Source organism: Bos grunniens, chromosome 29 (genome assembly GCF_055505025.1).
Source record: "Bos grunniens cultivar Pamir isolate PY7600 chromosome 29, Bosgru_T2T1.0, whole genome shotgun sequence".
Taxonomy (NCBI): domain Eukaryota; kingdom Metazoa; phylum Chordata; class Mammalia; order Artiodactyla; family Bovidae; genus Bos; species Bos grunniens.
In genome coordinates this window covers 24490373-24515459 of record NC_141193.1, presented here as the reverse complement: position 1 = coordinate 24515459, position 25087 = coordinate 24490373, and the positions used below count along the sequence as shown (strand labels likewise).

Here is a 25087-nt window from a genome sequence, read left to right as displayed (position 1 = left end):
CCATGATCTTAGTTTTTTGAATGTTGAGTTTTAAGCCAACTTTTTCACTCTCCTCTTTCACCTTCATCAAGAAGCTCTTTAGTTCCTCTTTGCTTTCTGCTGTAAGGGTGGTGTCATCTGCATATCTGAGGTTATTGATATTTCTCCTGCTGCTGCTGCTGCTGCTGCTGGTAAGCCGCTTCAGTTGTGTCCGACTCTGTGTGACTCCAGAGATGGTAGCCCGCCAGGTTTCCCCGTCCCTGGGATTCTCCAGGCAAGAACACTGGAGTGGCTTGCCATTTCCTTCTCCAATGCATGAAAGTGAAAAGTGAAAGTGAAGTTGCTCAGTCATGTCTGACTCCTAGCGACCCCATGGACTGCAGCCTACCAGGCTCCTCCGTCCATGGGATTTTCCAGGCAAGAGTACTGGAGTGGGTTGCCATTGCCTAGCAATCTGGATTCTAGTTTGGGCTTCACGCAGTCTGGCATTTCTCATGATATACTCTGCATATAAGTTAAATAAGCAGAGTGACAATGTACAGCCTTGATGAACTCTTTTCCCAATTTTGAACCAGTCCATTTTTTCATGTCCAGTCCTAACTGTTGCTTCTTGACCTGCATTCAGGTTTCTCAGGAATGATGAAAGCTGGGTGAAACTTTCAACACACTGTGCTGTATTTTGATGTATTCTCTTGAGACTCTCCGGAGAAGGCAATGGCAACCCACTCTGGTACTCTTGCCTGGAAAATCCCATGGATGGAGGAGCCTGGTAGGCTGCAGTCCATGGGATTGCTATGAGTTGGACACAACTAGCGACTTCACTCGGAGAAGGCAATGGCACTCCACTCCAGTACTCTTGCCTGGAAAATCCCATGGATGGAGGAGCCTGGTAGGCTGCAGTCCATGGGGTCGCTAGAGTTGCACACGACTGAGTGACTTCACTTTCACTTTTCACTTTCATGCACTGGAGAAGGAAATGGTAACCCACTCCAGTGTTCTTGCCTGGAGAATCCCAGGGACGGGGAGGCTTGGTGGACTGCCCTCTATGGGTCACACAGAGTCGGACATGACTGAAGCGACTTAGCAGCAGCAGCAGCAGCGACTTCACTTTCACTTTTAACTTTCATGCATTGGAGAAGGAAATGGCAACCCACTCCAGCGTTCTTGCCTGGAGAATCCCAGGGGCGGGGAAGCCTGAGTCGGACATGACTGAAGCAACTTAGTAGCAGCAGCAGCTTGAGACTCTCCTTGAAGCTTGAGACTCTCCTTGAAATAACTGAAATAACTTCTGTGGAGCCCTGAACTTATCCTCGGAGACATTATTATGGTGTTGTTCCTCTGTTAACCTGATATTTAAAAATAGTTTGTAATAACATGATGTGTATTATTGATTCCTTGAAGCCGTATTCTCTGAGTTTATTAGTACTTGAAAAGGATCCTAAATTATAAGAAGTAAATAGTTAACATAGAATCTGGCTCAACTCCATAATGAATAGGGATGACTTAGAGTGGAAAAGCTGGCTTAAAACTCAACATTCAAGACACTAAGATCATGGCATCTGGTCCCATCACTTCATGGCAAATAAAAGGGGAAAAAGTGAGATGACCATTTATGGGTTCTGGGCAATTTTATGTTTAGAATAAACAGTTGTGAGTTTATCTGTATCACTGATAAGGGTAACTGAGTCCTTCTTTCCTTTTAGGCATAAATACTAGCTCCAAAAAGTCATAAACTCTCAGGAGTGTTCAGATAACAAACACATAGGGAAATATGTAGGTAATTATTAAAAATCTTTCATTTGTCCCTTTCTGTTGTTTTTCTGTTCATCTCGGAAGCCTGAACACCCAAGAGTAATCCTATTCCCCGAGAAAGCAAATCAAGTTACATTCCACCTTTCTACCTACATGAGTTTCCATTAGCCCTTAAGTTAATTGGGTCCTTGAACAGAAATGAACCACTCTTTCTCAACAAGCAATCACAGATACATCAGCTCTTTGAGAAGTAACTTGTGAATAAGTGCTTCGACATAGCATGCTGAGTGTTCAACATTCTTCAGGGTAAAGCATAAACACAAATGAATTTTATATTGAAATAATCATGCAGTGAAGGTGAGTTCTTAGAAAGGTAACTTTCTCCCATTTCCACTTGCTTTCCCTCTTAAGCTTTCATTGACAGATAAGATATTGTTATCTAACATTGTTAGATAAGACATTGATAACCACTCGTGGTTATCAAGTCTTGACTGTCTCTCTTTCACTCTGTTTCTATTCTTTATCTTTCTCTCTGTATGTGTAACACACACACAAATTGCACACACACACACACACACACATATACACATATATGTATATACACGCAACATATACATATCTTTATATGTATGATTAGTAATAGGGACCTAGGAAAAGGGACAAAGTTGCTACAGCATAAACAGAAAAGTCAAACTCTGTTATCTCTCACTGATAACACCAGCTTTAGGTCTCAGGCTGCCTTGCAATTCACCTGATGAAAAATTTCATACTTTATCTGATCTATGTGATTTATCCTGGGATCCCACTGGTACAGTAGAAATTTTAGAGATACGTTTGTTTCATTTTTTGGTTCTGATACCCACATAGGATATTAGAGTAATTGTCACTGCTATTTACTCTTTCATTTGAAGAATATAGCTTTAATTTAGCTTAAGCCAGATTGTCTGGAGATAGTATCTATTCTGTGTGGGCTTTATTAAGAGAAGAGAGCCTCATTTCTCTCACATTGGTGAATCTTTCCTTGAAAAATAGCAACAGTCTTGAATTCAACAATATTTTGGATTAAACTAAAAACATCATTTCTGCCTCACTTTCCATTGTACACAGTTCCAGCTTTTCTTGATATTCAGTTCAGTTCAGATCAGTCTCTGAGTTGTGTCTGACTCTTCGCGACCCACGTACTGCAGCATGCCAGGCTTCCCTGTCCATCACCAAACCCCGAAGCTTGCTCAACCTCATGTCCATTGAGTTGGTGATGCCATACAACCATTTTATCCTCTGTCATCCCTTTCTCCTCCTGCCTTCAATCTTTCCCAGGATCAGGGTCTTTTCCATTGAGTCACTTCTTCACATCAGAGTATTGGAGTTTCAGCTTCAGAATCAGTCCTTTCAATGAATATTCAGGGCTGCTTTCCTTTAGGATGGACTAGTGGGATCTCCTTGCAGTCCAAGGGACTCTCAAGAGTCTTCTCCAACACTACAATTCAAAAGCATCAATTCTTCGACACTCAACTTTCTTTTTAGTTCAACTCTCACATCCATACATGACTACTGGGAAAACCATAGCTTTAATTAGATGGACCTTTGTTGGCAAAGTAATGTCTCTGTTTTTTAATAGCTTTTCTTCCAAGGAGCAAGTGTCTTTTAATTTCACAGCTGCAGTCAGCATCTGCAGTGATTTTGGAGCCCAAGAAAATAGTCTGTCACTGTTTCCATTGCTTCCCCATCTATTTGCCATGAAGTGATGGGACAGGATGTCATGATCTTAATTTTTGAATGTTGAGTTTTAAGCTAACTTTTTCATTCTCTGCATTCACTTCTATCAAGTGGCTCTTTAGTTCTTCTGCACTTTCTGCCATAAGGGTGGTGTCATCTTTGTATCTGAGGTTATTGATATTTTTCTCAGCAATCTTGATTTCAGCTTGTGCTTTGTCCAGCCTATCATTTCAGATGATATATTCTGCATGTAAGTTAAATAATAAGGTTGAAACTATGATGTACTCCTTTCCCTATTTGGAACCAGTCTGTTGTTCCATGTTCAGTTCTAACAGTTGCTTCTTGACCTGCATACAGATTTCTCAGGAAGCAGGTTAGGTGGTCTGGTATTCCCATCTCTTTCAGAATTTTCCATAGTTTATTGTGATCCACACAATCAAAGGCTTTGGCATGGTCAATAAAGCAGAAGTAGAAGTTTTTCTGGAACTCTCTTGCTTTTTCGATGACCCAACGGAAGTTGGTAATTTGATCTCTGGTTCCTTTGCCTTTTCTAAATTCAGCTTGAACATCTGGAAGTTCACGGTTTACGTACTGCTGAAGCTTGGCTTGGAGAATTTTGAGCATTACTTTGCTTGCATGTGAGATGAGTGCAATTGTGTGGTAGTTTGAGCATTCTTTGGCATTGCCTTTCTTTGGGATTGGAATGAAAACTGACCTTTTCCAGTCCTGTGGCCACTGCTGAGTTTTCCAAATTTGCTAGCATATTGAGTGCAGCACTTTCACAGCATCATCTTTCAGGATTTGAAACAGCTCAACTGGAATTCCATCACCTCCTCTAGCTTTGTTCGTAATGATGCTTCCTAAGGCCCACTTGACTTCACTTTCTAGGATGTCTGGCTCTAGGTCAGTGATCACACCATCGTGATTATCTTGGTCGTGAAGATCTTTTTTGTACAGTTCTTCTGTGTATTCTTGCCACCTCTCCTCAATATCTTCTGCTTCTGTTAGGTCCATACCATTTCTGTCCTTTATCGAGCCCATCTTTGCATGAAATGTTCCCTTGGTATCTCTAATTTTCTTGAAGAGATCTGTAGTCTTTCTCATCCTATTGTTTTCCTCTATTTTTTTGCATTGATCACCAAGGAAGGCTTTCTTATGTCTCCATGCTATTCTTTGGAACTCTGCATTTAAATGGGCAATGGCACCCCACTCCAGTACTCTTGCCTGGAAAATCCCATGGGTGGAGGAGCCTGGTAGGCTGCAGTCCATGGGGTCGCTAAGAGTCAGACACGACTGAGCGACTTCACTTTCACTTTTCACTTTCATGCATTGGAGGAGGAAATGGCAACCCACTCCAGTGTTCTTGCCTGGAGAATCCCAGGGATGGCAGGGCCTGGTGGGCTGCCGTCTATGGGGTCGCACAGAGTCGGACACGACTGAAGTGACTTAGTAGCAGCAGCAGCAGCATCTTTCCTTTTCTCCTTTGCCTTTAGCTTCTCTTCTTTTCTCAACTATTCGTAAGGCCTCCTCAGACAACAATTTTGCCTCTCTGTGTTTCTTTTTCTTGGGAATGGTCATGATCACTGCTTCCTGTACAATGTCAGGAACCTCCATCCGTAGTTCTTCAGGTGCTCTGTCTATCAGATCTAATCCCTTGAATCTATTTGTCACTTCCACTGTATAATTGTAAGGGATTTGATTTAGGTCATACCTGAATTGTCTAGTGGTTTTCCATACTTCCTTCAATTTAAAATTCTGAATTCTGCAATAAGAAGTTCATGATCTGAGCCACAGTCAGCTCCCCATCTTGTTTTTGCTGATTATATAGCACTTCTTCATCTTTGGCTGCAAAGAATGTAATCAATGTGATTTCCTTATTGAGCATCTGGTGATGTCCATGTGTAGAGTCTTCTTTTGTGTTGTTGGAAGAGGGTGTTTGCTATGACCAATGCGTTCCCTTGGCAAAACTCTGTTAGCTGTTTCCCTGCTTCATTTTGTACTCCAAGGCCAAATTTGCCTGTTACTCCAGGAATCTCTTGACTTCCTACTTTTGCGTGCCAGTCTCCTATAATGAATAGGACATCTTTATTGGGTGTTAGTTCTAGAAGGTCTTGTAGGTTTTGATAGAACTGTTCAAATTCAGCTTCTTCAGAATTAATATTGAATGGTTTGCCTTGGAAATGAACAGAGATCATTCTGTCATTTTTGAGACTGTACCCACGTACTGCATTTCAGATTCTTTTGTTGACTGTGATGTCTACTTCATTTCTTCTAAAGGATTCTTGCCCACAGTAGTAGATATAATGGTCATCTGAGTTAAATTTGCTGATTCCAGTCCATTTTAGTTCACTGATTCCTAAAATGTTGATGTTCACTCTTGCCATCTCCTGTTAGACCACTTCCAATTTGCCTTCATTCATGGACCTAAGATTCCAGGTTCCTATGCAATATTTTTCTTTACAGCATCAGACTTTACTTGCATCACCAGTCACATCCACAACTGGGTGTTGTTCTCATTTTGGCTCCTTCTCTTCTTTCTTTCTTGTGTTATTTGTCCAATATTTCTTGATATTAAGTTAACATAGATCCTTTTCTTTTGTTCTTCCTTGTTACAGGTAGTTGGTTTTACACAAGAATCATATGCTTCATAGAGTTAATTGTCTTCTCTTTTGAGGTCATTTCATGGATTTATGAGTATAAGGAATGGAAGATTGGGGGAGAATATCATCTCTAACAAAGCTGATAAGAGAAAATATTATGTTTAAACCTTTAGGATAGAAATATGTATGTGAGAAACCAGCCGCTTCCCACTGGATTGTGGTTGGGAGAACACGTATGAAGTTTATATTTTCAGTGCCTTATCAATGACTGCGTAAAAGAAGACAAGTTTGAGGCTAGCAGTGTTGTGATTGTTGATATTTTCTGGATCACATGAGAGGTTGTCAGGATTCTGTATGAAGTTTATAGTTTCTTAACCTGCTCTAAGATTATTTCCTATGTAAACAATTAGTGGTGGTTAGTGAGACACCAGTACCAATACCAGTGATGAAATTTTCCTCACAATTGTAGCTTTGAAATTGAGAAGTCTCTATAGCACAATGAGAATTTATTTTCTCTCTCTACTCCCTCTCTGTCTCTGTCTTTCTCTCCCTCCATAGCTATAGCTATACATTTAAAAAGCAAGGCAACAGCTTCATATAATTTGGTATCATTTAATGAATACCTGTGAATGTCATTACTTTACTAAGTAGTTGTCATTTATTATCTTACTTCACTCTGACATTGTCACTGAGGCAGGCGATCCTGAACTTCAGATGAGATGAGAGACCAACCTGAAACTTTGATTTCAACATTGTGAGACCTGGAGCATACAACAAGCTAACATGATCCAGAGAAAGTATAAAATAGAAAATTTGACTTGTTTTATGGTGCTAAGTTAGTGTTCATGATATATCAATAGAAATCTGTTGGTTTTCTCCCTTTTTCACATCTATCTGTGTGTGCCTGTGTGTGTGTGTGGGTGTGGGTGTGTGTGACAGAGAGAGAGAGAGAAAGCAAGAGGGATATAAGAGACAGAAGATGAAATCATTCTATCTCCTTTTTCAAGGGAGGTTTGTGGTAAGCAAAATTGAGTATGACTTGTATAATGTAGTTCTCAGTTCTCAATAAAATGTTGGATGCTCTTGATGTTTCCATAGAGAGAGAGAGAGAGAGACCAAAAGTGTGGAGAAATGACAAACATGAGCCTAGTGACAACGTTCATCCTCACAGGCCTTCCCCATTCACCAGAGCTGGACACGCTCCTCTTTGGAATCTTCCTGGTGATCTATGCCCTCACTGTGGTGGGGAACCTTCTCATCTTGCTGGTGATCACAGTGGATCCCCACCTGCACACCCCCATGTACTACTTCCTGAGCAACCTGTCCTTCATTGACATGTGGTTCTCCACGGTCACTGTGCCCAAAATGCTGATGACCCTGGTGTCCCCAGAAGGCAGTCCTATCTCCTTTCCCGGCTGTGTGGCCCAGCTCTACTCCTTCCACTTCCTGGGCAGCACCGAGTGCTTCCTCTACACCGTCATGTCCTATGACCGCTTCCTGGCCGTCAGTTACCCGCTCAGGTATGCCAGTGTGATGAGTGGGAGGACGTGTGCCCTCCTGGCCACAACCACGTGGCTCAGTGGCTCTCTGCACTCTGCTGTCCAGACCACACTGACGTTCCATTTGCCCTTCTGTGGACCCAACCAGATCCAGCATTACTTCTGCGATGCACCACCCATCCTCAAACTGACCTGTGCAGACACCTCTGCCAACGAGGTGGTGATCTTTGTCAACATTGGGGTGGTGGCCTTGGGCTGTTTTTTCCTGATAGTGCTGTCCTACATATCCATCATCCATTCCATCCTGAAGATCCGCACCTCAGAAGGGAGATGGAGAGCCTTCCAGACCTGTGCCTCCCACTGCACTGTGGTCCTTTGCTTCTTTGGTCCTGGTGTTTTCATTTACCTGAGACCAGGCTCCAAGGAGGCTATGGACAGGATTGTGGCTGTTTTCTACACTGTGATGACGCCCCTTCTGAACCCTGTGGTCTATACCCTGAGGAACAAGGAAGTAAAGAAAGCTCTGTTGACACTTAAAGATAAAGTAGCATATTCACAGAGCAAATAATCTCTGTAATGAAGATACACTCATTTAACAGAGTTAGTAATATAATTTAGTGATCAATAAGAAATGTATTACAGTTATATTTCTTGGTGTTTAACTTTATCCAAACCTGCTACTCAGGAATATTTGTTTAATGAATGTTTCTGAGGAATTTTATTATAAAAACTATATTATATTTTTAAACATGATTTTCCAGTTTATTAATTTAGTAAAAGAAAAACATATTTTTTCTCTTTTAAAAAATTTTTTTAAAATTTAAATTTATTTATTTTAATTGGAGGTTAATTACTTTACAATATGTCAGCAGATGAATGGATAAGAAAGCTGTGGTACATATACACAATGAAGTATTACTCAGCCATTAAAATAATACATTTGAATCAGTTCTAATGAGGTGGATGAAACTGGAGCTTATTATACAGAGTGAAGTAAGCCAGAAAGAAAAACACCAATACAGTATACTAACGCATATATATGGAATTTAGAAAGAAGGTTAACAATAACCCTGTATGCGAGACAGCAAAAGAGACACAGATGTATAGAACAGTCTTTTGAAAACATATATTTTCTTAAACTGCATAGCTCCTTATAATATAATTTGGTTTAATCTCTTTTTTTTAATTGAAGAATTACAATTTTTGTTTTAGGGTATAGTTGATCTAAAATGTGTTAGTTTCAGGTGTACAGCATAGTGATTCAGTTATACATATGCATGTATTCATTCTTTTTCAGATTCTTTTCCCACTTAGGTTATTAAAGAATATGGAATAGAGTTCCCTGGGCTATATAGTAGGTCCTTGTTGGTTATCTATTTCATATATAGTAGTGTGTGTGTGTGTATGTGTGTGTGTTTGTGCTAAACCCAGGGTCTTCCCGCTCCCCCTTCTTCCCCACCATGTTTCTCCTTGGTAACCATACGTTTGTTTTTGAAATCTGAGTCTGTTTCTGTTTTGTAAATAAGTACTTTTATATCATTTTAGAAATTAGATTTTACAAGTGAGTCATATCATTTGATATTTATCTTTCTTTGACTTACTTCACTTAGTATGAGAATCTCTGGTCCCATCCATGTTGTTACAAATGGCATTATTTCACTTTTCTTAATGGTTGAGTAATATTCCATTGTATTATGTACCACATCATCTTATTAAAAAATTAATTAATTTTTTAAATGGAAGGATAATTGCTTTACAGAATTTTGTTTTCTGTCAAACATCAATAAGACTCAGCCATAGGTACACCCATGTCCCCTCCCTCTCAAACCTCCCTCCCATCTCCCTCCCCATCTCACCCTTCTAGATTGTCTCAGAGGCCCTGTTTGAGTTCTCTGAGTGACATTTGGGTTACTTCCATGTCTTGGCTGTTGTAAATTGTGTTACAGCAAATATTTGTGTGCATGTATCTTTTCAAATTAGGGTTTTCTCCAGATATAGGCCCAGGAATGAGATTGCTGGATCATATGGTAGCTCTATTTTTAGTTTCTTAAGGAACCTACATAACTGTTCTCCATACTGGCTGCACAAATTTTCATTCACACCAACCGTGTAGGGGTTACATTTTCTTTATACCCTCTCCAGCATTTGTTGTTTGTAGATTTTTTGATGATGGTCATTCTGACTGGTGTGAGGTGATATCTCAATGTAGATATGTTTTGATTTGTATTTCTCTAATTATTAGTGATATTGAGCATCTTTGCATGTACTTTGTGGCCATCTGTATGTCTTCTTTGGAGGAATGTGTATTTAGATCTTCTGCCCACTTTTTGATTGAGTTGTTTGGGCTTTTTTTTTTTTGACATAGAGGTGCATGAGCTGTTTGCATATTTTGGAGATTAAACCCTTTTCAACTGCTTCATTTACACACTTCCCCCCCCATTCTGGGGGTTGTATTTTCTTTTTGTTTATGGATAACTTTGCTGTGCAAAATCTTCTAAGTTTAATTAGGTCCCTTTTTTATTCTTCATTATTTTAGCAGGTGGATCAAAAAAGATCTTGCTGTAATTTATGTCAAAGTGTCTTCTGACTACTTTTTCCTCTATTGTTTCATAGTATTACTCTTATTAAAAATTCACAGTTATGTTTTAGATAAATTAAAAATAAGAAAAATAATATTTTACTAATATTTGTTCTTCTCTGATGCTTTTTAAAAATGTCAATTCAAGCATCTGACCTAGATTATTTTTCTTTTGCCTAAAGAACTACTTTTAATATTTTTTGCAAGGCAGGCCTCGGGTAACAGATTCTTTCAGATTTTGTTTATCTGAAATGTCATAATTTTACCTCAATTTGAAGGATAACATTATTGGATTTAAAATTCTAAGCTGGTGATTTTTGTATTTCAACACTTTAAATTTTTTACTCCACTCTTTTTTGATTGCCCAGTTTCCAATGAGAGTTCCTCTGTAATTCTTTTTTTTTTTTTTCCCATTCAGATTCTTTTTTTAATATAAATTTATTTATTTTAATTGGAGGCTAATTACTTTACAATATTATATTGGTTTTGCTCTGTTCCTTGTAGGTAAAATATCCTTTGTTCTTGGTTTCTTTCAAGATTTTCTTTTTGTTGTTATTTTGTTTTATTGGCATATACTTGATGTACTATGTTATTTTCAGGTGTGCAACATAGTAATTTAATATTTAGTTACATTAAGAACTGATCACCATGGTAAATGTGGTAACTATCTGTCTCCATGCAATGTTATTATAATATTATTGACCATTTTCCTGATGCTGTATATTTCCATGACTTTTTTATTTTGCAACTGGACATTTGTATTTCCTAATTCCCTTCACCTATTTCTCTCTTCCCCCAACACCATCCCCTTTGGCAACTACCCACTTGTTCTCTGTATTTGTGAGTCTGGTTTTGTTTTATCTGTTTTTAGAGATCACAAGTTGGTGAGATCATACAGTATCTGCCTTTCTCTTTCTGACTCATTTCACCTAGATCCATTTATATCATAAGTGGAAAACTTTATTTTATTTTTTTATGGCTGAGCAATATTCTGTTGTGACATATATATATGTTTCCCAGGTGGCTCTAGTGGTAAAGAACTTGCCTGCCAGTGCAGGAGACATAAGAGATGTAAGTTCAATTCCTGGGTCAGGATGATCCCCTAGAGGAAGGCATGGCAACCCACTCCAGTATTCTTGCCTGGAAAATCCCATGGACAGAGAAGCCTGGTGGGCTACAGTCCATGGATTTGTAAAGAGTCAGGCATGACTGAAGCAATTTAGCACACATACACACCAATATTTATCCATTCATCTGTCAATGGACACTTTGTCACAATCTTTTTCATATTTAAAAATTCTTAAGTTTCATGTTTTACATTAATATCTACAACTCATTCTGTGACAGTTTTTGTTAATGTGAGGTACAGATTGAGTCTCTATTTTGTTTGTGTGTTTGTTTTTGATATGAATATCTAAGTATTCCTATCGCATTGCAAAGCCCATCATTTCTTCATTAAATTGCTTTTGTATTTTTGTCAAAATTATTGTTCTGATAAATGCAGATCGATTTCTGGACTCTGTACCTCATATCACTGAGCTGTGTATTCCTTGGATTATTTCTTTTTTTACTGTTGAGTGGAGGTGGTTTACGTATTTTGGATACTAGGTCTTTATCAAATAGATGATTTGCACATTTCTCTCATTCTGCGTGCTGTTCTCTTACCTTCTCCATGTCTTTTGGAGGCACTCCTTATATTGAGCAGTGGAAACCTGCTGTGAAGAACCTGGCACTTTCTAACAAATAAGGAAACCCTCTGGATTAAGTATAGAATTTCATTGACTTTTTCTTTAATTTTATCCAAAACTTAACCATAGTTTTGATAGTTGTATTTTTATTACAATGTTCCAGTGTATTTTTATTACAATGTTTCAGTAGCCCATTGGGTAGCTAAAGATCACTGAAAATGTTTAAGTTAGAAAGGGGCAGATGTATGCTTTCAGAACATATTCTTCAGCTATCTATAATGGCCAAATAAGAGGGAGTATATGGGAAAAGCTATAAGTATAACTGGCATCATTACATTTCAGCATATAGTTCAATAAAAACCTAAAAAACTTTGAACTTGCATGATGGCTGAGGGAAAAGGATGGAAGTCTGTGTGTCTGTTGACCCTAATGCTGAGCATGTGAGAAATGTGAGAAACATTTGGAAGGCTTTCACCAGAGAACAATGTAACTTACAGAGTTATTTATAAAGTGCCTACTGTGTACTCTGCAGTATTCACAGCACTACAAGAGAAGTGGCAAACAAGACAGAAGAAATGTTAGTCTTTATAGAGCTTACAGTGTATAGGGGACACAGGAGTTAAACGGAAAAGTGTCTGGTGAGTGTTATGATGGGGGACTTGAGGAAAGTTTTGAGAGCATATATGTCAACTGACATTGTTGATTATATACTACATGCAATGTACTGTTCTATTTTATGTGTTTTTTCCATTTAATCATCAAGACAACCCAATGAAGGAGATGCTATTATTATCATCACTGTTTTAGAAATTATAAACCTGAGGCATGGAGAGTTTAAGTGCCACGTCCAAGTTAGTAAGCATGGGATAGGACTGAAACTCATACCCTCTAATTAAATAGGCTCCACTCTTTCCTGTGATGAGAAGGACTTGATGACCTCGGTTAATGAAATAATACATTTAAGGACCCAGTTGGAAAGTATTGATTAGAATCAGGGTGCATGCAGTCACAGGAGAAGGGTTTCTGTGTGTTTATTTACAATATTTTTATTGGTAACCTTCTCATTCTATTTCTTTCTCACCATGGGGAAGGGAATTTGAGTTTTCTTTCAAGTATTTTTCAATTTTTAAAAGTATGTCCTCTTTATTTCATACCACTTTCACAATTTCCTTTTCCTATTCCTAGTTAAGAATAGCATTAAGAAATATATTCATTTCTCTTTTTAATTGTTGTTATGAGCTTTGGCTTTTTTTTTTTTTTCCTACTTGGAAAAGATGAATGATTCTGCTAATGACGAATAAAGTAACACTAATGGGAATTTAAAGTCTGTTTAAGTGTGTACTTTTCTTATAGCCTTCATTGTACAGAAATCCTCAATTTTCAGTGAGAGTTGTTCTGTATGTAGGTGTATTTTTGATGTGTTTGTAGGGGTTGTGAGCTCCAAGTCATTGTACTCTGTCATCATGATTTCTCTTCCTGACCTTTATGTGTTTTTAAAACTTGAAAGCCTATAAGTAAATAAGTGCCCAAGATATTAATTAAGAATAAATACACACACGTGCATGCTAAGTGGCTTCAGTTGTGTCCAACTCTTTGAGACCCTATGAACTGTAGCCCACCAGGCTCTTCTGTCCATGGGATTCTCCAGGCAAGGATACTGGAGTGGGTTGCTATGCTCTCCTCCAGGAGATCTTCCTTACCCAGGGATCTAACCAGCTTCTCTTCTGTCTCCTGCATTATTAGCAGGTGGGTTCCTTACCACCAGTGCCAGCTGGGAAGCCCCAAGAATAAATACATATGTATCCCAATTTCTGTGTACTGTTAGGCCTTTTGATTGTTATCTGTTATGTTGTTGCTGTTTAGTCACTAAATCTGTTGTCTACTATGTGTGTGTGTGTGTGTGTGTGTGCGCGCGCGCGCATGTTCAGTCGTGTTAATTTTTTTGCTACCCCATGGACTATAGCCTGCCAGGCTACTTCGTGTGTGGAATTTTCTAGGCAAGAATATTGGAGTGGGAAAGTGCCCTTCTCCAGGGGATCTTCCCAACACAGGGATCGAACCCATGTTTCTCACATCTCTTGCATTGGTAGGCCGATTCTTACCACTAGTGCCACCTGGGAAGCCATGCTGTTGTAGTTATTGTTCAAAACAGAGTCATAAAGAGATGTGAAAGGAGATGGGCAGGGTAAAGCTCAAGGTCTTACTCTCTGAAGACTAGGAAAGGTATACCTTGCTGATCCAGAGGGTCAAACTTGGAGAGAAAACTAGGAACCAGATTCTGATGTTTTAGTATCAACTTGGCTCTGTCCCCAGAATTAAGTCTGTGAGATTTAGACTAAAAAAATTTGTGGCTCAATTCCTACCTCTCCTACTCAACGTTGTGTAATCTTGGGAAAAATTACTCTCTCTGATGACCATGTCATCATTTATAAAATGGACTAAAAATAGCTACCCTGTGTGGATGTTGTAAGAAGTGAATAAAATAAGATTTTAAAAGACCTTTCCACAAGTGGACTCTCTTTAAATGTTAGTTCCATTTTCCCTTCCTTGGATTGGCTTGTTGAATCCTGAGAACCTGGAAAATCTTATTTAGATTCCATAGGAAACAATCCATTATTATGAAAAACATTCTGATATTCCTTATTTATTTTTTGGTAACTATATACCTATTATTTTCTTTTGTTTTGTTTCATTTTGGTTTGGTTTCTCACCATCTCTCTCACTATAGTTACAGTGAAAGTGTTAGTTGTTCAGTAGTGTTGAACTCTGCGACCCCATGGACTGTAGCCCATCAAGCTCCTCTGTCCATGGAACTCTCCAGGCAAGAATACTGGAGTGAGTAGCCATTCCCTTCTCCAAAGGATCTTCCCAATCCAGGAATCAAACCCAGATCTCCTGCATGGCAGATTCTTTACTGTCTGAGCCACCAGGGAAGCCCCACACTATAATTACTAGTTGATAAAAGAAATGAAATCAGACTGACTAAAATGAAAAAAACAAAACAATGAAAAAACTCAAATTAAGAAGAGAAGGGGTAAAAGAACTAAAAAAGATTCTAACAATGAATACAAGTCTATGTTCCATTCAATTTCAATACAAATAATTAAGTAGTATGTGCCAGGAAGTTTACAAGTGTTGTCTCATTTAATCTCCAGTGTCCCTATGAAATAACTCCAATTTATGAAGGACTATATTATGGTTCAGAGAAGAGCACTGGCTTGCTCAAGGACTTACAATTAACGAGAAACAGACTTGTTCTTCACACCAGAAACTTCCAAGGTGAATGATCTTTTCATTATGTTACAATTTCTTCTACAACCATAAAAAGTAAGGGAATAGGTAGAGACTCGAAAAATGACAGAGAAGGAAGTCAAATCTGTGAGGTCTATGAAGAACAAAAAGGGTTCTTGAAAGTCTACCCAGAGTAGAAAATTAGGGTGGCCATGGGGGATCCACAACTTCCTTGATTCCTAATTGCTTGAAGATCGTCTTGATTACCGTGTAGTCTTTTCTCAGTCATGAGCTCTCTCAACATCCAGCATTTGATTGCTCCCTGTGCTCAAGGGCTCCTGCTCCCTGAGTCCTGGGATGTATCATGGATGGGGCTCCAGAGGGAGTAAGAGATCATTTAAAACTCTACGAATGTAGGAGATCTTATTTCTGCTAACTCTGAAGAAATCACCCTAGATGATGGGCGAGCCATCAGACATATACTATCCTCTCTCTGTGTAATCCTGAATGGAAAAGACCATTTGGGGTCTACACTTGCTGCTGCTGCTGCTAAGTTGCTTCAGTCGTGTCCGACTCTGTGCGACCCCATAGACGGCAGCCCACCAGGCTCCCCCGTCCCTGGGATTCTCCAGGCAAGAACACTGGAGTGGGTTGCCATTTCCTTCTCCAATGCATGAAAGTGAAAAGTGAAAGTGAAGTCGCTCAGTCGTGTCTGACTCTTAGCGACCCCATGGACTGTGGCCCACCAGGCTCCTCCGTCCATGGGATTTTCCAGGCAAGAGTGCTGGAGTGGGGTGCCAACACTTAGGAAGCCCAAATCCATTTCCATTGCACCCAGGGAAGAGAGATGTTCAGAATGGTAAGTCCCACAAGTCTATAGAAGAGACTGAACTTAAAGGTAAGAAAAACAACATTTGTTTTCCTTAACTGAGCCATGTAACTGTCCAGAGCATTTTCCCATCTTCTTTAATTTTCACTTTTACTCCACTATGGACTCCTGACTAGCATTGTTGGAAGCAATCATGACTAAGAGCTTCCTTCCCATTTTGTGCAATGACTAGAGTCCTTTCCTCCATTCACCCCACAAAACAGCATGCAGAAATACATTCATCTATTATTTCTTTTGTTGTTCCTTAATCATTAATTCAGCATCTGTCACTTTTAAAGAACCACACACTTGCTTAAGAATAAAAATTAGTTGCATATTCTCCCTGACAATGGAGAAAATTCTAAGACATGGAGAAAATAATAATTTTCATGATAAATGGTATGCAAAAGACATTCTCCTGACCTCTTCCAAATCATATGATGAATGTATATATTTCTTATTAAATGGCTCCCTTTTCTTCTCCTTTTCCTAAAATGTAGTATTTCTCAAAGTTTGGTCTCTCATTCCTTCTTTGTCCATAATTTACCCTGTTTCTCCTGGTGACTTCGTTCAGGCTTAAGATACTAACTCTGATCCTCACACAGGTAACTCCTTCCCAAATTCTTTAGCATGGATATCTCTATAGAAAATACAATTATAACAAACCATATACAGCATCTTACTGTGTATCAAAATCTTTCCTGAGCATCATGACATTTAATCTTTACAGCAATTCTGGGAGGTAAATATTATCTCAGTTAATCAGAAAAAAGATATTCAGTGGGTACCCTCTATTTATCCAGCACAATTATAAGAATATACCATATCTTCAAGGGGCACAGTTATATCAGAACATGTCAAAAGAAAGATCTGTAGGACACACATGAGGGAAAGGAGACTATTCGATGGTTGAACACACATGTTCCTATTTTACCCCTCTTATTCTGCCTTAGTTATTAATAACACTTTCTTTGACTCTCAAAAGTGTCCTGCTTGGAATAATATATTTAACTGATTGGTTAAGGTTGAGCCTACTGGTGCAGGGAATACTTTCTGCTTATATAAAGATGAGAAATTGAGATTCCAAGATTATAAACAACTTGAGTACGTGGAGAGCATTATCTTACCATTTTCCAGGTTTTTTTAGAAGACATAATTATCAATCAATAACAATTAATAATATTACTTATAAAAGAAGATCAGAGAAGTTGACCAGGAATTATAATTAGAAATTCAAACCATTATAATTGGACATTTTAAAATATATTTTGCATCTCAAAAAAAGCAAATTATAACGGTAAAAAGTGTAAGTGAAAAAGACACCTCTCTTCTTTTTTAAAGTTAATTTATTGGAGTATAGTTGCTTTATAATATTGTGCTAGTTTCTACACTGCAGGAAAGTTAATTAGCTATACATATACATAAGTCTCCTCTTTTTTTTGAATTTATTTCCCATTTAGGTCACCAAGGAGCATTGAGTAGAGTTCCCTGTGCTATACAGTAGGTTTTCATTAGTTATCTATTTTATGCATAGTATTGTGGCATCTCTTCTTGAGAAATACAGGAGCTCAACCATTGTAGCAGACAGCTGACCACAGCACTCTCTACTGGCCCTTTCATGTTCTCGACAGAATGAGTTTTTCCTTTAAAATAAAACAAATTCTTAAAAACAAAACACAGAATGATGGCTACCAGGGTTAGGGGACAACAGGAAATGAGAAATTGCTGATGAATAGGTAGAAAGTTTCACAAATGCTGTAAAACATTATGTTCATAGTTAATATTATCTTGTATACTTAAAAATCTGTTTAGAGAGTAGATCTCATGTGAAGTTTTATTACCACAATAAAATTAAAATTAGAATTTAAAATAATCAGAAGACACAGAAAAGTCTGCAGAATTGAAATACTTTGGATTTCAAAATTTCAGTAGTTAGCAAACATCAAATGTTCCAAAAATTCATCTTTATATATGATAACTTCACTATCACTATCAAAACCTATCACCTACATAGTCTCTAAACATCTACTAATCTCTAAACAAACTAAACACCAGAATAATAATCAAATTTGTCACTGTTAATTTCTTTTCAGGCAAATAACCTTCAGTTCAGTTCAGTCACTCAGTTGTGTCTGACTCTTTGAGACTCCATGCTCAGACTAAGAAATATATCCAGTTAGAATGATATCATATACCCAAATCTTACTACTCTTTAAACTGTATCACAGTCCATTCTTCTCAACATAGATGTGGTGCCCAAATTGATCTTTGATGAATATTTAGGGTGTATGAACACATATTTGAGCAACTGTAGCTTTGTAATAGAGTCAGGAGGGTGAGGCTTCCACATGTTTTCAGATTGATCTTAAATTTGGGACATTTTTGTTGTTGTATAGTTGGTTGTGGACTTAATTCAAACTGTGCTCATCTGCTCAGTATTGATGCCTATGTTCTCATAGTACATCCAGTATTTTACTTTGCTAAAGCTTCATATTGCTTTGAATCCCTATTCATAAAAGAATGTGATATCTTGAGATACAAAGGCACACATCTGCTTTACTAGCCCCTAAATATTACTCCCAGAATTTCTGATTCTTAATTTCAACCTCATGTTTATGTCTAAACAAAGACCAGTGATGATGAATGTATCGGTATTGCATCTGTCACAATCAGCCTCCACAGTCATGGTTTCTGGTCTTTTGTCTCCCCTAGACCTTCCTCCCAGGAACATGAGGAACCACACAGAGCTGAATGAGTTCATCCTACTGGGAATACCTCAGACAGAGGGAATGAAGACTGTGCTCCTTGGCATCTTCTCGTTAATTTACCCCTTGACCCTGCTTGGAAATTTGCTCATCCTTCTAGCAATTGTCTCCTCCTCGACCCTTCACACTCCCATGTACTTCTTCTTGGGACTCCTCTCGATTTTGGACATGCTGTTCCCCTCTGTTCTCTGTCCCAAGATGCTAGTCTATTTTTCTGGCCAGAACCGAGCCATTTCTTATAAGGGATGTGCTGTTCAGCTCTTCTTCTATCATTTCCTGGGTTCTACAGAAGGCTGCCTCTATTCTGTGATGGCTTATGATCGTTTTGTTGCCATCTGTCACCCACTGAGGTATAAGCTCATCATGAGACCTGGAGTCTGTGTTGGTTTGGTCTTGGCAGCCTGGTTGGTGGGTTGTCTTCAGGCCACTATCCTGACATCCTTTACCTTTCAGCTACCCTACTGTGGCCCTAATCAGGTGGACCACTTCTTCTGTGACATTCCTGTTATCTTACCCCTGGCTTGTGCTGACAGCTCCTTTGCCCAGGGTGTAGCTTCCACTAGTGTTGGCTTTCTGGCTTTAATGCTTTGGTTGAGTATTTGTGCCTCCTACACACGCATTGGGATTGCCATTTTGAGGATCCGTTCGGCAGAGGGCAGGCAGAAAGCTTTCTCTACCTGCAGTGCCCACCTCACTGCCATTCTCTGTGCCTTTGGACCTATAATCATTGTCTATCTGCAGCCCACACCCAACCCCTTGCTAGATGCCATGGTGCAACTATTAAATAATACTGTCTCACCCATGCTGAACTCGTTAATCTATTCCTTAAGGAACAAGGAAGTGAAAAGTTCCCTAAAAAGGATTTTCCACAATGTAGTATTTACTGTTCTGCACTAAATTAAGGGTTTTATAGTGAATTTTAAAATGTATTGACTCTTAATATCACTCACCTACTCAATCAAATGAGTAATTAGATAAATAATCAAATAATATCAAGGGAAAATGCTTTCTCTAAAGCATTAAGTCTGCCTAATAAGATTTTCTATTTTTGTGCATAATTATAAACCCTGAGGCCCCATAAGTAACTTCATAATTCATGCTATTCTCAGTGCACTAATCCTGGAGAAGGAATCCAAGGGAAATTGCAAGAAGCTTGAGACAGATTTCTTATAATAGACAGCAAATTTTGCCTGATTGAAAATAGTGAAGATCTATGGCAATACAAAAGTTATCCTTCAATAGCCATCTCTGTGCCAAATTAGTTTTTCTTACTTCACTTAGAATGTAATCATTCCTCGGTTCTCCCTCTATGCATTTCAGTTTGTCCATGTTGCTAACAGTAGTATTAATCGTAATTGCTAGACCATGATCTGTGATGAATATTCCATAGATACCATCTCATGTAATCTTCATATCCCCCCATAAAGGAGTTTCAATTTCAAAAAAAAGAACTTTGAGGATTAGAAGCTTCAAATAATGGAGCCAAGTTTGCACATTAAGTGGCAAACCAGACCTCACATTCAGATCTTGTTAATTAAATAGCTCTTACTCTTAATCCCGCTACAACATGATTACCCTGAAGGACCTGCTTGGCAATTTATTCAAACTCACAACCTCTTTCCAGAGCTCATGATACACAGAGAGCTTTCAATAAATAACTAGTAAAATATGCATGGATGTAGGTCATGTTTATATGTTGACTTTATTATTATCTCCATTAATTCTGTGCCATGACTCATTGTATCCCTCTGTACATGGTGGCAATGAGATCTAGAAATAAGTATTTTGCCATTCATAACACATTTAATTACAGTAAAGCCAGGTATAGCCCAAGCCCTCTTAACTCCTATTGTCATTTTTTTTCCTGCTCTACCATACAGACAACATCCCAGATTACTCTTTAGTGTGAAAGGGTTGGGAAAGCCTTCCTGTTCAGTGTTGTTTGAAGAGATGTCCTGATTACTGGGTTCAATGACCAGTTCTTGTTCTCCCACCAAGACATTTTCCAAGTTGGCTTCCAGTGATACTCAAGTTGGTCATTATTTCTAAATTTTCTCCAGAAATCAGGGGGAAAGAGAGAGCAATATTTACTGCCCTAAGCTTTTATGACATTTTATTAATTTGTAGTTATTTTGTATTCCATTTTTATTCCCCAAAGTTTCCATTCTACCTGAAACCATTAAAAACAAAACAAAAAATACAACCCTGAATTAAATACACTGTTGCTGCAAATCAAAACCACTATGAGATACCATTTCACACCAGTCAGAATGGCTGCGATCCAAAAGTCTACAAATAATAAATGCTGGAGAGGGTGTGGAGAAAAGGGAACTCTCTTACACTGTTGGTGGGAATGCAAACTAGTACAGCCACTATGGAGAACAGTGTGGAGATTCCTCAAAAAACTGGAAATAGAACTGCCTTATGATCCAGCAATCCCACTGCTGGGCGTACACACTGAGGAAACCAGAAGGGAAAGAGACACGTGTACCCCGATGTTCATCGCAGCACTGTTTATAATAGCCAGGACATGGAAACAACCTAGATGTCCATCAGCAGATGAATGGATAAGAAAGCTGTGGTACATATCCACAATGGAGTATTACTCAGCCATTAAAAAGAATACATTTGAATCAGTTCTAATGAGGTGAATGAAACTGGAGCCTATTATACAGAGTGAAGTAAGCCAGAAGGACAAACACCAATACAGTATACTAACGCATATATATGGAATTTAGAAAGATGGTAACGATAACCCTGTATACGAGACAGCAAAAGAGACACTGATGTATAGAACAGGCTTATGGACTCTGTGGGAGAGGGAGAGGGTGGGAAGATTTGGGAGAATGGCATTGAAACATGTGAAATGTCATGTATGAAACGAGATGCCAGTCCAGGTTCAATGCACGATGCTGGATGCTTGGGGCTGGTGCACTGGGACGACCCAGAGGGATGGTGTGGGGAGGGAGGAGGGAGGAGGGTTCAGGATGGGGAACACATGTATAACTTTTTTTAAATTAAAATTGAAAAAAAAAATACACTGTTGCCTTTACAAAAGGCATGAGACAAAAAGGATAAAATGAAGCCCATTTAAACGTAGACAATGGTTTGATGTGCAGTGTGAGAATTCCAAGGCCCTTCCTAACCTGACCAGTAAAATCTAACATCACAATAAAAATTCCTATGCTTTGGGAATGTATCCTAGACAATATGTTGCATTTAAGCAATTCTACTATAGTTTGATGTCCTATTAATGCTGGATATTGGTGGAAACCCCACATGCTATGATATCTGATAAAGCCTGGATATGGATTATGGACAGATACTTATAGATTTTTTTTCTATGCAATGGAAAATTCCATCATGTTTGTCTTATTCACTGTTATACCCACAGGATGTGGCCCAGTGATCTACTAGGAACTGTGGGTAGGTTTGTTGCATGAATAAATGGATACTGCTTAGACTTTCAAATTAAATGTAATTACCTATTCATTTACATAAAACAGAAACATGAGTGAAATAATTAGGATAGGTAAAAATCACATTCACTAATTTAAATATATATTCTCATTAAAGTTGAAGATGTATGAAAGCTGAATATGAATGAACTCCAACCACTTGCCTCCTTCTAATAATTACTACTTAGCACTGAAAAAATCAAAGCTGTTTAAATCTTTCCTATATGTGAAGTTTTAGTACAGCACCCAATATAAAATTTTATTTAAATAATGTGTACACACACATGTACACACTGCTTTTTAATATTGTACTCCATCAACAGTAACAACAAACAAATATCTTGATTAAAAAGGAGATCAAGGACTTAAACAGACATTTCTCCAAAAAAGACACACAAATGGCCAATAAGCATATGAAAAGATGCTCAATCTCTACCGCTAGAGAAATTCAAATCAAATTCATGAGAAATCACCTCACACCCATTAGAATGGCTCTTACTGGAAAAAAAAGAGGAAAAGATAAGAAATGTGAAGAAGCTGGAACCATTGTTCATTATTGGTGGGGATATAAAGTGGTGCAGCCACTATGGAAAGCAGTATGCTGGTTCCTCAAAAAATTTAAAAATAAAATTGCCCTGTGATTTAGCAATTATCCTTCTGAATTATGTCCAAAAGGGTCTTAAATAGATATTTGTAGCATGCTCCTCATCATGGCATTATTCACAATAGGCAGGAGGTGGAAGCAATTCAGGTGTCCATTAATGATGAACAGATAATCAAAATGTGGTACATACATACAGGCAATAGTACTCCCATCTTTACAAGGAAGAAAATCCCATCTTTACAAGGAAGAAACTTGAAGAGATTATGTTAAGTGAAATAAGCAGTCACAAAATAAGACAGATACTATGTGATTTCTGTATGATTTAAGTATATGAGGTTTATAGAGTTGTCAAAATATAGAAAAAGAAGGTAGAATCACCATTCTACCTTGCCAGGGTTGCCAGGGGTGGGGAAAGGGAAAATAATTTAATGGATATAAACTTTCCTTTTGTAAGATGAAAAAGCTGTAAAGTTTGGTTGCACAACAACATGAATATATTTAGCACTACTGAACTGTACACTGAAAATGGTTGACAGTAAATTTTGTGCTTTATGTCTTTTAGCACAGTTTAAAAATTAGGCTGCTTATTTAGTTTTCACATATCCTGTGATTTTTGAGTTTGCTGCTGCTGCTAAGTCGCTTGTCGTGTCCGACTCTGTGCGACCCCATAGATGGCAGCCTACCAGGCTCCACGGTCCCTGGGATTCTCCAGGCAAGAACACTGGAGTGGGTTGCCATTTCCTTCTTCAATGCATGAAAATGAAAAGTGAAAGTGAAGTCACTCAGTCGTGTCCGACTCTTTGTGACTCCATGGACTGCAGCCCACCAGGCTCCTCTGTCCACAGGACTTTCCAGGCAAGAGTACTGGAGTGAGGTGCCATTGCCTTCTCTGTTTGAGTTTGCTAGTTCTCCCCTTTTTCTTATAACTCCATCTGCAGTTCAGTCAGTTCAGTTCAGTTGCTCAGTTGCGTCTGACTCTTTGTGACCCCATGGGCTGCAGCACGCCAGGCTCCTCTGTCCATGGGATTCTCGAGGCAAGAATACTGGAATGGGTTGTCATTCCCTTCTCCAGGGGATCTTGCTGACCCAGGGATCGAACCTGGTGTCCTGCATTGCAGGCATATTCTATATTGTCTGAGCCACCAGGGAAGCCCGTGTGCTTCTGTTACCTTCATAATTTTACAATGACTTTATAACACTTTAAAAAAAAATAAGCCTTTTTTTTTTTAAAGAGACATGTAAATATGCAATTATTGAGGCAGGATATCTGAACAGAAAGTTTTGAGGAAAAAATCCAGAGCAATTACTTCACAGAAAAACAGGAACCATTTTTTTCCCCTAAAACCATGGTGTACTATATATTATATTGTTTATAGATTATGCCTAATTTGTAAAAACAGGTTCTGATCCCAAAGACTGGGGTTCTACTGTTCTCGTTCTCATACTGTTACTCTCCTTTGTTGGTTCTGATCTTCTTGGTGTTCCCAGGAGACACTTGTGTGGAGCCTTTTCCTGATAATTAGAATCCAAGTCTAGTTCTCAGGGTAATTTCAGGTACAGAAACTTAAATGCAAAAAAATTCTACTCTGATGTCAACTGGTTAGGCTAAAGGAGGATATTAATCCACATACATTCCCAGTAGCATTTCTCTGACTTAGTTACTATCTTTTCTCCTTTTTCCCTGACCAAGTATCTCAAACTTCTACAGTCCAAGGACTTTCCTTATTTGTTTTTCTCAATGTATTTGAGCTCCTCCAGCCACCCTCCCCATGATAGTTGGTGTTATCTCTTCACATGCCCTCTTTCCAATAATACACTCAAATACAAGGCTACTAAAAACCCTCTTAGATTTTTCAAACTTCCTAATATAGAGACCACAATATAGAAAGTGACCAATCCAGCTCTGGGTAATCATTTCTTACGTGGGGCTCTCAAGCTTTATCTCGGGCTTTCCTGATGGCTCAGTTGGTAAAGAATCCACCTGTAATGCAGGAGACCCAGGTTTGATCCTTTGATCCTTAGGAAGATCCCCTGAAGAAGGAAATGGCAACCCATTCCAGTGTTCTTGCCTGGAGAATCTCATTGACAGAGGAGCCAGGTGGGCTACAGTCCATGGTGTCACAAAGAGTGGGACATGATTGAGCAACTAACACATACACACATCTGTCTACCTACCTATGTGTGCTTATTTTGACAAGTATAAGAAAAATTATTAATCAGAAAGTTAATATTAAAAAGGAATTATGCAAAACTACATATAGGGTATGATTGTAAGTAGTTAAAAATATAACTGTGTTTATAGTGATTGGAAAGAGCATATTAAATAAAGTCAAGGAAAGATACTGGTAT

At 38.5% G+C, this 25087-nt stretch overlaps 2 protein-coding genes across 2 annotated transcripts; both read left to right on the top strand.

Moving 5' to 3' along the window:
- The first annotated feature begins 7178 nt into the window (after positions 1 to 7178).
- Positions 7179 to 8114, top strand: LOC147342380 (olfactory receptor 10G4-like). The gene has a single exon (XM_086385486.1). It carries the CDS (start codon positions 7179 to 7181, stop codon positions 8112 to 8114), a length of 936 nt encoding a protein of 311 aa, XP_086241612.1.
- Positions 8115 to 18640: 10526 nt separating this feature from the next.
- On the top strand, positions 18641 to 19573 carry LOC147342379 (olfactory receptor 10N1-like). Its single transcript, XM_086384131.1, has one exon. It carries the CDS (start codon positions 18641 to 18643, stop codon positions 19571 to 19573), a length of 933 nt encoding a protein of 310 aa, XP_086240257.1.
- Positions 19574 to 25087: the final 5514 nt, after the last annotated feature.